This window comes from Ammospiza caudacuta, chromosome 5 (genome assembly GCF_027887145.1).
Source record: "Ammospiza caudacuta isolate bAmmCau1 chromosome 5, bAmmCau1.pri, whole genome shotgun sequence".
Lineage (NCBI taxonomy): Eukaryota > Metazoa > Chordata > Aves > Passeriformes > Passerellidae > Ammospiza > Ammospiza caudacuta.
The window spans coordinates 48,425,383-48,441,414 of record NC_080597.1 but is presented as its reverse complement, the minus strand read 5'-3'; the positions used below and the strand labels follow the sequence as shown (position 1 = coordinate 48,441,414).

Sequence of the window (16,032 nt, the reverse complement as noted above, 5' to 3'; positions counted from 1 at the left end):
GGGGAGTGAGACACAGCCAATGGTTCCAGCAGCTGTCACTGCCTGGGCACTTCAACTCAAACTACAGCCTGGCAGAAACAGCCCATCATCTGGTATGAGATAACATAAATACCAGGAAGGAAGCATCAATATTTCATGTTCTGTCTTGAAACAAATACTAAATCCAGCTAAAGAACTGTCTATCAAGCATCATTTTTTCTCAGCACTTATGATTGCTTATCCAAAACCAAGGATATGGCTCCATGAGCAACACTCCCTAACTAGGGGTAACCCCCTAAGCTGTTTTCCCAATTATAAGCCATCTGTGTTCACTCTATATTATCCAGTCAGAAGCTACATCTCTTCCTGTTGTTCTGAGCACTGCAAACAATTAAGTTATTCTCAGAACCTGTCCAAATGGAGCCACTCAATTTGAACCCCTCCAGCAAGAACCAAGTTCAACAAGCACACTGACCTCAATCAGCCCAGACCCTGACCCAAAGACACCAAGACAGAATACAGCTGGCATATGTGTATGAACTCAGAGACAACTTAGCATTTCCACCAAACTGGCCTGGAGAATAAGCGACAGTCATGCAGCCTCCATCACCTCTAACTTCCACTCTTTCACTGGAATTTAACTACCCTGTCAATGAGACTCCAATTTACATTCTCTGTCCTTTGGTTCCAGGAATCCAGCCACTGTAAAAATTGTGTGATTTTTCTTTTTTTTCAAAAGTCACTTTAAATAATCTAGATGAAATTAGGAAAAAAATTTCAAAAGCAATTTTTATATATGTCTTCCGATCTAATTATTTTTCTGGTGGTTTGTCAAGAAAGTGGTATGTTTTTATGATAGCTATAAATTGAATTATGTACGGGCATCAAATTAGCAACACTCAAAGCTAAGACACTTTGATAATATTAAGAATATCAAACAGGAAATTTCAGAGTAAACATCAGCGTGCTGTACCAGAACTGCATCTTAATTCAAAGAAGTACCAATGCTCTCTGACAAGGTCAGTGTCCATATGCTCATTCACATTTCTTGACTTTTGTCAAGACTCCCAATAGAATCAACTTTGGAAGAAGTTGCATGATGTGAGTGCTTCCCCACTAACACCTGGACAGAATTCCCAACTCAATTTACAGGCATTACATTACAAAAACATACTTCAGAGGATCAGGTTTTCAAATTCTGCCAACATGGTCAGAGATTCAGATAGCCTCAACAAGAGGCTTGAATGCCACACATATCACATTCCTGAATTACCAATTACCCTGAGTTATCTAATATGCATGGAAATTCTGTGTAGCTGTTAAAAAAAGTATCTGAATTCTTATTTCCTCTTAATTAGAATTAATCTACTTGAGTAAGTTAATAAGGTTTCATAAAAAGGGATGGTTTGTGTAACTTCTAACACAATTAAATATTAATAAACTCCTATGGGAGCTAGATCAATGGAGTACAAAACGTCATCCTGAGTTTTATCTTAAAAATGTCATTTTAACCAGTTATGTATTTCTCTACACTCTGTAAGAAGTTTTATACAGCAGTAGAACAGTGATGAAACCACACAGAAAAATCTCAACATTTACAGAATAAAGAAGTGCATGCATCTCATGCTCAATTTTAAGAATATATTCCACCAGTCTGAAATAACTAGCCATCATATATGGAATACACATACATAATCAATCTGAAATACTATTTATAGTCCATCTAGATAGAGATTAACCTGAAATTTCCCTTCTCTGACCCTACTTGCAACAAAACCAGAATACCCATAAAACCTAATCATGTATCCGAACCTAAAAGACAAAATAAATCACCTTTTTCCATTTTTCCTTTAATTATTTTATGACCTTTTGTGAAATAACACTTCTAGGTGTCTGGGTTTTGCTGGTTTCTTCTTTTCTCTTAACTAAGGAAGAAGAATCATAAATCTGAACCTCCATTTCTAAGCTTAATAACATAAGGTTATGTGATAAAGGTGTTGGAGACCCTGGTCAAACATCAGGCAATTGCTCTTGAATTTGCAGCAGTTTGGTCTAAAACATAGATAATGGAAGTCTGCAGAAATCTTTGTAACAAATTTTTTCTTCTTTTTAAATTTTGAAAATGACTATGTGTGCTAAATAAAACCAACATAACTAAACTGAAACAAAATATCCCACATGAAATATTGAAACCTTCTGGTTATCAGTTCACCACAACACTTCAGAGAAATCCAAGTTCCCTGACTCCTCAACCCAACTATTTTAATGACCAGTTCTTTCACTGACATACTTACAGAAAGGCTCCTATTATTTAAGATTTCAAAGCATTCATTAGCAAGAGGCACAACAGTGAAACTTACACTGACATTCCTTGCAGCACTTGCCATCCACGTAGGCCAGGGCAGAGTTGAGAGGACAGTCAGCGAGGGGGCAAACCAGAGCCTCGCACTGCACCGTGCCGTTCTAGGAGAACAAAAGGTGCTTAACTGGGGTTTAATTTAGCAGGAGCAGAGGTGTTCTCAAACACAGGAACTTGAAAATCTATTTTTAAATACAATTAAATTTCTAACAATGTCCAAAAAAAGATAGTTTAATGTGGGTCTTTTAATAACTGCAAGAACAGAAACCATACCTTCAGAATGTCACACATACAATCTTTTAACATGAATGATGTGCGCTTTGAGATGATAATGAACAATTTTTTTTTTTAGAGGCAAACCTATTTGGAGGCAAAACATTCTGCCAATCAGGAAAAAAACTGACAGATTACTGTGAAATGACAACTGCACAGAACAATACTCTGCCTTCTGATTTTATGTTAGAGAGAATATATGTCTAAAAGGTAGCAATATTATAGCTGTGAGAAAAATCCAAGACAAACATATGCAATGAATTTAACTCTAAATTGAAAGAATTTTAAACATTCATCAGCCAGATTTGATGCTATAAAATACTAAAAGCAAAATGAAAACCCATCCAGAAATATAAAGGTTAAAAAAATATTAAGCTTAAGGAGACCCATTTAGCCAATTATAGATAGCAGTAAATCAATCTAAGGTGCAGTACAGACAACAACAACCTTTTCACTGCCTTCTAATGGCCTTTGGATTAAGGATTTAATGAGTTCAAATGGAATGAAAGTTTTATATGAATGGACAGCAATACAGACACCCTAGCTTAGTACCTGGAAGGATACTTGCAATCACATATGGAGTTGTGATACCTTTGGGGATCTTCCATCCACCAAATCTTTTTCACTGGTAATATAACAAAGCTTGCATATGACCCTGACATTTTACTTTTTATTACTTATTGAGATGTAACCAAAGGCAACCAAAGGAAATCGGGCACAAGGGATCTATTAAATCATTTGCTAAGAAAAAGGCTGTGTTTTTAGAGACAAAAACAAGGAATTAACATTCCAGAGAAACTGTTTGCAACTCAGGGCAATGGAATAACATGAAATCTAAGTATATTCCCTAGCACCTGCATATGGTGACATGAAATAGTGGAGCTACACGTGCTAGTAGAGCAGAAAATATAGGAAAACATATTTATTAATACTATTCCTTAGATTTGGAACAGATTTTTAACTTCTTTGTTGTTAGTACCTAGAATACATCTGGAAGTTCTCAATAAACCTATTCAGAGGAAACACTGGAGTTCCTGACTCACCACTCAAACTATAGCCATACCATGCAAGTGCAGTTCTTACAGCCATCCGTCCAGGATTCAAACTCTCTGTAGGTTGTGCCTTTCATTGTGCAGGTTCTCTCACAGTAGCACTGATCCAACTTGTTCATCCTCTGCTCAGCTTGAGACAACTGTATTTACAGTTCACAAAAATGTTTTTGAATTTTTAAATGGCCTCCACATCAGTAAAAACACAATTCAAACTGTCCCCAGTACACAGATGAGAGAATACATTTAGGAAAACACAATCAGAGACAATAAAACAATTTAATCATGTTGTATTGTTAAATAAAACATGATTAAACCGGAGCCATTCAGAGACAGAAATTGAGAAGTGAGACACAGTGCATTTCATCTTTCTTATCACCCTGACATCAGGGACATCATAAAACAAAATGGGCAGGTCAAGATGGGTACAGCTCCTCATTTCTCATCTTTGTATGGGCACACTGATCAAGAATCTTGCTCCACATAAAGTACTCGCAGACAGAGGGGCCAAATAAGCTCAGAACCAACATTAACAATTTTTTCGGCTCTTCAGCCAAGGCATTTCTAACATTAGTGTATCAAAGCAGCTAGGTAACAGCATTCCAGCAGATATCTAAAGAACTGACATTTAAAATCACAGCAGTCTATTTTCACCTGAACACATGAATGTTTTTGGTGTAATATTCTACAGGAAAGAAAGAAGAAAGTCCTGGTTTGGTTCCTGATTCTTAGTTCCTTGTCCTGCATATATTTTGTCTGAAAGCACCTTTGGTAGCTCAGCTTACTTTGGTAAGTCTTGCTGTAATAAACACAGTTACCTATTTCGTTCTAGGTTTATTGATTTATTAGCCTTATAGGTAGAGTTTGGATATCTGTGAGCCCTTTCCTTGCTCAGGGATTTGGATGCTCTTTACTATTAAAATTCATGATTCTATAAAAATATTAAAACACAAGAAAACTCTCTGAACTGAGAATCTGTATGTATAAATTAGGCAGAGATATATAAAGATGCAAACATACCATGCAGGGATGTTCTGCACACAGCCATACAAGCATGAATAATCTAAAAATACAGCAAATAAAGACTGGCAATCCCAATTTCTTCTATGAATAGAGTCCTAGTAAACATTACCTTAGCTGATGTTTTTGCTAAAATGTCTTGCAGTTCCATAATTTTCTGCACAAGTCCATGGAAGTCATTACAAGTTGGGCATGCTGGAATAATACAATACATGTTAATAAATTAATTCACAATAGGATCAATCATGCCAAAGTTGACAAACAACACAATTAAATCCAAGGTTTTAAGAAAGCTTGTAGGACAGAAAGAAGGTAAAAAGCACACCTTTCATTTTATGATATAAGAATTAATAGACTTACTGCGATTAAGATCTGGGCACTGAGAAATAAATCCTTGAGGCATGACAAGTAATTGCACATCTTGCATTATGCCCTATGTGTTAGTGGAGAGAAAACAAAAGGATACATTCTTTTTACCTTTCAAAATTATGTTTTTTCATTCACCATGTAAAACATTAAAGCCCACAAAGAAAAACTACCTGATTTAAAAAAAAATACTTATGAATAAATAGCCTTCATGTCTGGACCCAATTCAGTGTTGGAAGAATAAGTAGAAATAAAAATAGATAGATGTACAAGCATACTGAATAATTTTTAGAGACATAAGATTAAATGTCAAGGTATAATTATGTGGCAAGAGTTTGGTGGGTTTGAATTCATTGTTATTTTTAGTTAGTCACTGCAGAAAAGCTTGCAAATGACCTTTAAAAAGTAATTTGAAAACAGTTGCAGTTTCAGCTACTTAGAAATACTCTTTTAAATAAAATGCAAATTTTTTACAAGCTATAAGTCTTAAATAGATTTGAAGACTAAAGAAACCAGAGTCAAGAAAAATATATTAATGCAAACCCTTAATGAGTTTGTGCTGGTTTTGGCTGGAGTAGAGTTAATTTTCTTCACAGAAAAGTAGCTGGCATGAAGTTGTGTTTTGGATTTGTGCTGGAAACATTGCTGGGATGTTACAGAAATTACACAACAGCAAGGCCTTTTCTGCTTCTCCTACCACCCCACCAGTGAGGAGGCTGGGGATGCACAAGGAGCTGGGAGAGACAGCCAGGACAGCTGCCCCAGCTGACCAAAGAAGGGGTCATATCTGAGACCACAGGGTATCAGGCACAGCATTTAAAGCTGGGACAAGAAGGAAGCAGGGAACGTTTGGAGTGGTGGCACTTGCCTTCCCAAGTAACCATTACAGAGCCCTGCTTTCCTGGGGATGGCTGAACACTTGCTTGCCCATGGAAAGTGGTGAATGAATTCCTTGTTTTGCTTTGCTTTACCTATCAAACTCTGTCTCAAACCACGAATTTTTTAGCTTTTACCCTTCCAATTCCCTTCCCCATCCCACCAGGGAGGAAAAAGTGAGCAAGTGGCTAGGTGGTGCCAGCTGGGGTTAGACCACAACACATTCTGACGGGGATCCTTCCACAAACTTGCAAAATGCTGAGAAACTATATGTCTGTTACACAGCTGCAGAGCTGCATGTTGTTAAGAGCTCAGGGAGATTTCAGCATGAAATTCAACTACAATGTTTGGAAAAGGATGATTTCACCCAGAAGAATAGATCTCATGCTTGCTGGCAGATTTTACATGCTTAGTTAAGATACAATTAGCAGCCAGTACGCTGCCCTCCAATAGCAAAGGCCAAAGAGCAATTTCAAAGCAATCCAAGAGCTGTGTTATGATTATAGAAGCACAAACTGATTCAGCACAAACCAATGACCTCCTGAGGTCATCTGCTCCAACTTCCCTGCTCAAGCAGGATCAGCTACAGCAGATTGCCTAGGACTGTGTCCAAACAGTTCTGACTATCTCCATAGTCATCTTTCTTTGACAAGCCTCATAGTAGAATTGTTTTCTGATGTGGAGAATTTCAGGTGTTTCAGGTTTTGCCCATTGCTTCTTGGCCTGTTAGTGGGCCCTAGTGAGATAAGTCTGGATTCCTTATCTTCATTTCCCTCACATTTATCCACACTGATGAGATCCTCCTGAGCCTTCTCTTCTCCAGGCTGAACAATTCCAAATCTCTCAGCCTCTCATCATATGAAAGATGATTCAATTCCTTTAATAATTTATTTCACTCTATCTATCAGGAGTGCATACCTTAAAATAACCATGTGCAGTATTCCTCTGTCCCAGCCAAAAGGTTGTACCCAAAGGTAAGTCCATGAAAGGCTTCTCCACAACTCTTTCATAAATTCTGAAAAGGAACAGGAAAATACAATCCCAGGTTGTTATCATTTAATTTACTCAGAGCTCAAATATTCCAAATGTGACAACTTCTTATAAAACAGCACTCTTTACTTACTTATTGCAGTCCACATGTAATATCAAGTGAGAGGCACTGATTGCTAAGGAAAGTCTGTGCCATTTATCATCTGCCAAAATGTATGGGAACACTTCTGTGTGGGAGCGATGACTGCCTGAACGATAATGCAACCTGATTTCATTTCGATGACCGCTGCTTTCCAGCTCCAGGTACCTGTACCACAAATGCATCATCATGTCATGAACCATTCTTTTCAGCACAGCAACATTTTACATAAGACATCTTCTCATCATCATGCAAGAACTATATAAAAAAAGGAAGAAAAACATGCAGACACAAAGGCAAAAAAGTAGACTCTTTTCAGATTTCCACTGCATCTCACTTCTCAGTGACAAATAATAGCAGGTTGAAACTTTCATGTAACTACACAAGATTCCAAGCCAAATATGTTTTCCTCCAACAAAACAATTTTCCATAACATGATCTGAATTACACTATTATAAATAATTGCCTTATACAATGAAAGCACAATAGCAATACTCTGAAGATCTGAATGCACAAAAGACAACTCCAAGTTCTGCAGTAGCCACATCATTAGTAATTACCAAGGGAAGTAAAGACTGAGACTGAACACTGCTTTGTTGGCTTTTATATGAACTGTTACACCTTCTTTCATTTTCTGTAATAAAATTTCTCCAAATATATATAAAATCAAGAAATGCTAACTCCTCAGAACAATTTATATATGTGTATTTATTTGCTTTGTTAAATTAGTATGTGTATTTGCAGGGTGGGTGTACACACACATATATACACATCTATATATGTATACACATATATATGTAAATATGGATATATGTTTAGCAAAAAGCCAACAGTGCAGCTGTGCTAAGTGCATCTGGCAGATTGCAAATACAAGCTTTGATGGTGAAATTCCAGCTTTTCAATTTAAAAAGCACTCCACAACCAAACTCAGTTCTTAGACAGGCTGTCTCACATGTCGGACATCTTCTGGGATAAAGCCTGACTAACCGTTTGTCTTTTTAAAGTACTAAGTTTCTCATTTTAAAATTCCCCAAGAAAATTATTTTTACACAGGAAAGAGAAACAGAAATAGAGATTCTCTAACAATCATTTGCAACCTAAATTTGAAGAGCAAGGAGAATAACGGATGGGGTAAGATACACAACAACTGGGAGAATGGACAATTCATTTTTGTCTATTTTTGTGGCTACATCTGCAGTCAGACATGGCAGTGGCTTGTAAGCTGAGTGCACATCATGGGTGATGCCATTTACTTTAACAGACTACCGATATTAAGGAATAGAAAAGACAATGATTGTTGTTTTGAAGAGTAAAAATGAGACCAAATCAAAACTAAAAACTGAAACCAATTCAAAACTATCCTGTACAATCAACATCCCTAGGAGAAGGCTGGGCTTACTGCACATCCTTGCTTCCTTCAGGCTGTTCCACAGTGGAACACACCAACCAACAGCACAAAAACAACTAGTTTTTTTGCAAAACCAGCAAAGGACAATTTCTTCTTTCTCCCCAGTATTAAGAAAGCAGTTAACTAGAGTCAGATATAAATTTTATAATCAAATTACCTCATCATCACCCAAAAATAATTTTTGCATTGGCAAGAAGTGGAAACTAATTGAAGGCCGGGCTGGAAAAATTGCACAACAGTGGCAGGACATCAGTCAACTTAATCACCTCCTTCATAACTCAAGCTTCAAGGATAAAAATAAGGTTACTCTCAACCCGAAAGAGAGGAGAACATTACAGAACTTGACTCCTCCAGCAACTTTTAAGTGTCTCCACCCAGCTGCCAAAAATAAATGGAAAACAAAAGGCATGGATATGTTGAAGCATTAATTGCTGGTAGAACTAAGAGCTCTCCTTCATTCCAAGTCAATAGCAGAACCAATGGCAGCACACAAAGTTGCAGGCAGGGAAGAAACTACACTACTAGACAAAAAATCACCAGAGAAGGCAGAAAACAAACACTTGTGTTGCCCTTATGCATGTAAGATAATGAAACCTCTGCAGGTGAACCATGGATTTTCCAATAAAAAGAAGACATTGCTGTATAAATTTCATGAATTAAGAACTGCTGAGAGAGGATGCTGACAATTGATGATGCTGTAATAAGCAAGGAAATTTTCCTACACAAAACTGCACAGAAACTGTGGACACTTGTGGTTTTGTTTTAATGATGATTAACACACTGTTTTGATATTCACAGATAATATCTTTTATTCTTCCATTTGGTAAACTAACAAATATAACTACCTTTGAAATGAGAAAACATGCATCAAAATGAAAAAGAAAATAACAGCCATTAGGAGAATTATTAGGAGAATCTTTAATGGTTTATTAATAATCTGTAGAGGCAGCAGCAAAACACAATTAGAAAAGCAAGTGAAATGACAGCCAAAGCAATACTGCTTTCAGCTTGAACAAATGCCATGATGCTGAAATACAGACATGAAAGTGAATCATTTCTACTCAATTCTTTTACAAAATGCTGTGCTTGCTATTCCCCTTTTCTACATTTGTTTAACTGCCTGGACTTACACAGCTCTGTCTCAGCCTCATGAGTTTCAGGAGATAGGACAAGACTCAGCAGTGACAAACATATATGAGTGAAAATGCAGTCTGCCCACAGTGAGGCTTCTTGTTCCATCCACGAGGCTGTAACACTCAGGTGCATGGTTTCCAAAGGTTTGGAAGAATCTTTCAGAAAATACACTAAGCAAACAGACCTGGATCTTAGAAATTCATGTCTGGTGATAAAACCACTCTATAGTTCTCGGTACAGTCCAGATCACTAATCATTTGAGAGAAAAAGGAGGGTGCTGCCAACTCCTGAAGGACTTGCTCCCAAAAGAAAGACTAACTGCATTGTACTGCAGTCTTCTCCTAGCCAAGAATCTTATTACTGAAAAGCTTCAGGGGAACCTCATCAGCTGAATCACCAGTTCCTTGTCCACATCAGCCTAGCCCAGCCCAGTCATTGCAGTGAGAGCAGCAGCCAAAGATATCCCATTTTAAACATCACTGATGCTTCTCCCAACAGCCCCAAGGTCTTCTATGCTGCAGAAGGCAAATGACTACTGGCGTAAAAAGTAAACCACAATGAGAAACCCAACACAACAGCAGAACCTGCACCTCTCTTTGTAAAATCCATAATCTCTGTGGTTGTTAATCAATACCAGCCTACCTGATTTTAAGTCCCCCCAAACAACCACACCCACCTTGGGGTAAACTTGGATTTAACTTCACAAGGAGATGATATGTGCTTATGTTTTGCTATGTTCAACATGCAGAGAAGAAAATGCCAACCTGGAAGAAAAGGTTGCTACATCTGTGTAGATCACTCTGTGTGTGCACAATCACTGCAAAGGCAACAGCCAAGGCCACAGCATCAGATCAGCTGCTCTGCCTGGAAACCAGCCAGCCAGTGATCCCTAATGTACTGACTAGGGAGGAGCCTGGCTTTGTAAGAGGAAGAAATTTGTTTTGAATGCCCTGGAGGAATCTGAGACAGAAAACAGTGATGTTTGCTCTGCTGCTCAGCACTGATCTATTGTAACTTCTAGGTAAGAGCTGGGACTCAGCAGATCTGTGCACTGTGGAGCTCTATGACCATCCACAGAGCATGTGGTCACACCAGCCTGGGCACGACCTGCTCTTTGGGAGGTGACAGAGTAGCACAAGGGAGACTCTGGAAGTAAAAGTCAGGATGTACAGCAAAAAGTTAGAGATTTAGGGGGTGAAACACCAGCTGGTCTCAGTGCACACAGTAGATGTCTTTGAGAAGAGGGAGGTATGGCCATTCCAGTGTTGGCAATGCCAGGTCTTTGATGGCTCACTTATTCTTGTGGCATCCTTTCTCACACAACAAATGCACACACTTATTCCACACAACTAATAATTCCGACTTGCATTTACACCATGTAGACAAGTACTTCAGAAGCTAAAGGCAAAATATCATGTCTGCTGCTTAAGAATTTATAACAGGGAGGTGGAGTTTTTTAAATTTTCCTACTCACATTTATAGGTATAATGCTAAAATATTTCTTCGTGGCTCTTTGGTCTATACTGAAAAAAAGGCAAATAAATAAAATTAAACAGCAATATGTACTTAAGAAAAAAATTTTAAATCCTTATCTCCATTACTTATAAAAAAATCTTTATCTGAAGATTTTTGCTATCAAAGTTGTGCCTTTTTTGTTAAGTTTATTAACATAAAACATTAAAAAAGAAAAAGGAGATCCTACAAAGTAGACCTCATTGCACAATAGCAGCAAGCAATTCTGCTAGGAGTAGATTATGAAGACACAAAAACAACTCATGGAGCACCACTACCACATTCAGCAATGCATTATTTGCTGTTTTCTGTGGTATCATGACTGGGTGGTCAGGAGCGTGAGTTTTATTCTTCTATGTTTCAGAACACTTAATCTGGAAGTAACACTAAGTGTTATGAAACACTAACTATGAGTTTTTATTGCTTAGTGCATCCCCTAGAACAACATGGCACCAAAATATCCCCAGACAGATTATAATTTTTTCAATCAACATGATTCTATGGTGTCTTCATTTTACCCATAAGAATCTAGTTCCCATCTCTAACTCATACTACTGCTTGATCTTACTGTTTTTATCCTTTTCCATCTAGAGCTCTACCTAGACAAGAGAAGACTGGCATTTTTATCAGGGAATTATTAGCTAAAAAATTTCCTTTGCTTTTCTGGAAAAGTTGTAGCCCTTAGTGCAAGTGCACAATGGGCAGGAATGCCACCAATTCCATTTCTGACCCATCCTTTTGCTGAATGTAGTTTTAAAGCCAGACTGTCATTTTCTGATTTTGGGCATTTTTGTACAATAACATTGATCCATTCATTAAAACCAAATCTTTTGACAGACACAAACATTCTCACAGCAAAGCTTGTGGGGTCTAGGATGACATCCTTGCTAAAGTGGGAAAATGAGAGAGAGAGAGAGAGCGCAAATATAAGATTCTCTGGAAAACTTTCTCAAATATCTTTAATGCCATGATTATTACGTATATGAAAGCAGAAATCCCAAGTGAAGAGAGCTCAAAAAAGAGAAGATGCATATCAACACAGATCATATAAACAGCAGGACAGCAAAACCATTCTCTCAAATTTCTATTATAAAACTGGTGCTCCACTTCAACTCATATCCATCTTGATGATCTCTCACACTTTTTCCCTGAAACTGGTGCACTTTTCCACACTGACTGGTGGGAACAGGCCTGGGCCAGTGCTGCTTCACAGACTGCCCTGACATCATCTGCAAGGGTACTAACTGCAGGAGACAGAAGCATGCCAAGGAAGATGCTAACAATTATGCAAAATGGACAGCAGCAAGCCAGCGCTCCAGCCTGGACACTGTTTGGTTTACTAGCAAGCCCTTGACACTGCCAACAAATCTGCATCAGCACTGCATCAAGTGGGGAGAAAAAAAAGGAGAATGGCATTTCTCAGGGCACTTGTCTAAGGTGGAAAAAAAAAGTTCAAGTTCCTGCTCCAAATCAGGCAGAGCAGAAATTAACCTTGTGAGGAAAATGCCTTTGAAGCACCCCAGTCAGACACCAACTGATCATTCTGGCATTTACATCTCTCTTGTTTATTTTCTTCCACCACAAAAACAGTCATGCACTTCAGCTTTGTTTCAGCACAGCACTGCTCCCTGCACTGGACAGATCCGGAGAACAGCTGTGGAGGAGAAAGGTGCATTCATGATGTGCTCAGGTGATGGAGCCAGCACTGGGACATGCACGGAGGAACACCCTCCTTGTTGGGATGTTCATGGGAGAGAGCATCCAGGCAAGAGATAACAGCAGGGCAGAGAGGCACCATCCACACACATGCACCTGCACAAGTTACTGCTGCACAGCTTCTCTCCACACAGAAAGAAGCACAAGGCAGCAGCTAGGAAAGTGAGATTCAGTACCCTGATGTGGATTTGGAAGTTATGAAACAAACATGTGAGGCTGTTCAAATTCTTTCCAACACTGTGCCACTCAGTGTCTGTGCCTGATTCAAACTAATAAAGCAGGCAGGAAAAAAAATGTGTGTCAGTAAGATATTGCTCTTATCAACTCCTTGAAGCCCCTCATCTGATTTCAGTAGGACTGCTGTGGTCTGGAAGCCTTTGAAGTCAAGACCCTGCCTCTCACCTCAGAGACCTCTTTGCTTACCTCCCAAATTCTGAGGTCAACCAAATCAGGGAGGCAAAATCTTGCCTTACCCCCACAACAGTGTTCATAGCTTCTGCTGGGTTTAGTGCTATGATCCAAGAGCCCATGGCCATCACAAGAGCAAGATCCTCCAGCCCATCCAATGCTACTGCTGATGACAAGGCAAGGCTCCCAGCTGGCCTTTCCACAACCCTTATGGGAGCTTAGAAGGAGCCAGAAGCAGGAACTGAGGTCTCACCAAGCTCTTCAAAGCACTCCAAGGAAAGCTGTTCTTGCAAAAGGTGTTGGCTTGGTCTTGGAAAAATCCAACCCCAATATTACAGCACATTGCCCATGCTGTTCCTATTTGGGCCATGGATATGAAATCAAATTTCCAAATTTAAGAAATAATTCTGAAACACTAATTCATGTCTTTGAGCAATTGCTCTCATTCCTCTCATCTCTCCCACTAGCTTCATTTATCAATATATAATATATATTCCATTTTGTTCTCACTAATATATATTCACATTGCCAGGAATATGAATCTTGCCTGCCTGAAGCTTCCTCTTCTACTAAAAATCAACAAGGGAAGAACTTTCTCAACTCAATCACTGTAAAAACAAACAGCATAAACCATGCCTCTCATTCCCTTTTCTTGACAAATTTTCTCCAAGGAGAGAAAGAGGACTGTAAATACAATAAAGAACTTTCTAGTAGATGTATTAGTAAAAGAAAAAGGCAGTTTCAACATAACTGTTTCCATTTCTTACCCCAAAAGAATACAGATTTCTCCGTTATTTGTTTGCTCATAGAAAGCCTTATACACAACATAGGAAGAAAAACAAAATCTGTCAAAACTCGCATTTCAGCTATTTCAGTGCCAATTTTCAACATCACAGGAAGAAACAAATCTTCTGTCTCTTATTCAAGAAGGCCTGTCACTAATCTCAATTCAATAGGTTCCACATGCATATAAGCATTCTGTAAGATGTTCTCAGACTATTCACCCTGGATTAGCTGGCACTGCAATGATTTACACTGGACAGGCTGGCCTCACTTGATTTAACAAAAGTTATGGAACAGTTAGGTGCATGAACTACAGAAACTTACATCCTATTGCCAATTATTATTCTTTTTCTTTGGTCAGAGTATAAACTAAACTGAAACAAAAAACCCCATATCCAAGCAAGAGTGACATGGCATCAATCAATTTTGTGATAATCTTTGTAGCCAACACTCAAAGAAACAGGTCATTCCTAACTCCATGAAGGCATTAAACAGAGTGTAACACAAAATAGCTGCTTTACAAATATTTCCATCTAACACCATGCTCAGGGATAGAAGTTAAATCTCCCAAACCAACACAAGCAAGGAACTTTTTTCTTTTGGGACAAAGAGCCTGGTCAAGCTGTCAGTGTCTACAGAGAGAATCCTTTGTCCCACAGAATCTTCTCACGCACTGGAAAAGCTGTGAATGAATGAATGAATGAATGAATGAATGAATGAATGAATGAATGAATGAATGAATGAATGAAAATACCTTTTTTTGACACCTTTGATGAAACATGCAAACTACATCCAAAGAATAGAATACTGACACCAGAGAAGTTTAAAATCACTACAGGAATTCAAAAGCTGTTACAAATAAATTCCAGTGTGTTCATAATTACTATCAGACCAGTAAAAAATAAAAACTAAGATTTAATACCAAAAAAACAAAACACAGAACATTACCTTCTCTCTTCCAACAAAGAACACCATGGAGCAGAAGTGGACCAGCTTATTTCTAAAAAGCAGAAATAAGCTACTGCCTCTTTTGGCACAGGGAACAGCCATATACAGCTTAAACGTTTGAAAATTAATCCCATATTACCTAACATCTGCTCTGCAATTATTGGCTTAAGTAGTAAATATTGGCTTAAGTGGTAAATACTGAAAGTTTTCTCAGTGTAAGAGTTTTGCAGCAGATTTTGTGGTGTCAGAGAGGACACTTCACACTGCAGTCCAGAAATACTGCCACTCATACATCAAAAGCAGGGAACGTACAGTTCCACCTCTATTTTAATACAATGGTCAAATGAGAGAACAAAATTCATGCATCGGGAATTCACCTCTGGCAACTTATCTCCTTGTAGAATAAATCAGTACGAGAGAAATGTCACAGATAAGTTCCTCCTACATACTGAAAGATGTTTGAAACTGTTGTGCAGTACAGCCCATTTGACAGCAGATAATCACAAGACACCAACTGCTGTGAAAACAAATGCTAAGGAAGGCAGAAATTTAATAAATTAGTAGAGATACAAATTAAGTGTAGGAAATGCCTGTCCATAACATACTATTGATTTCAGTTCTCTGTTGCAGGATATAAAAAGCACTAACGAAAGGAAAGAATCATTAAACTACAATCCAGCAGCTCCATCCTTTAAGGGCTTAATATGCAGTATCTCAAGAGATATGAATGTAAGATTAGTTACATAAAGCCATCTAACCACAAAAGGAGGAAAAAGCTTTACTATCATCAGCTCCACTGTTGATGATTAAATGAAAATATATGATGGAACAGCAAGACTAAACATATATTACAACCCCATTACAGAGCAAAATCAGCTCTCTGCTGACTCTTCCATCAAGAAGGTGGTGAGACGAATTCAGAAGTGTAGAGGATAATACAGATTAAACTGAAAGATGAAACACAGAGCAATCAGTGTTTAACAGTGATTCTACTCAATTTTAGCTATCCCTTCATTAACACAATTAAAAATATTTACCTTGCTACCATGAAGTACAACACATTTTAGGTAGG

At 38.2% G+C, this 16,032-nt stretch overlaps 1 protein-coding gene across 2 annotated transcripts in view; it reads right to left on the bottom strand.

The window, feature by feature from the left end:
- NELL2 (neural EGFL like 2) overlaps positions 1-16,032 on the bottom strand; it is a 135,301-nt gene that overhangs the window by 97,486 nt on the left and 21,783 nt on the right. For both annotated transcript variants that reach the window (XM_058804727.1, XM_058804728.1), the window contains exons 4-9: positions 7,046-7,219; positions 6,841-6,937; positions 5,041-5,113; positions 4,793-4,875; positions 3,675-3,803; positions 2,340-2,442 (exon numbers count right to left, since the gene is read on the bottom strand). In XM_058804727.1, the coding sequence (XP_058660710.1) occupies positions 2,340-2,442; positions 3,675-3,803; positions 4,793-4,875; positions 5,041-5,113; positions 6,841-6,937; positions 7,046-7,219 (659 nt within the window). The remainder of the gene's footprint in view (positions 1-2,339; positions 2,443-3,674; positions 3,804-4,792; positions 4,876-5,040; positions 5,114-6,840; positions 6,938-7,045; positions 7,220-16,032) is intronic.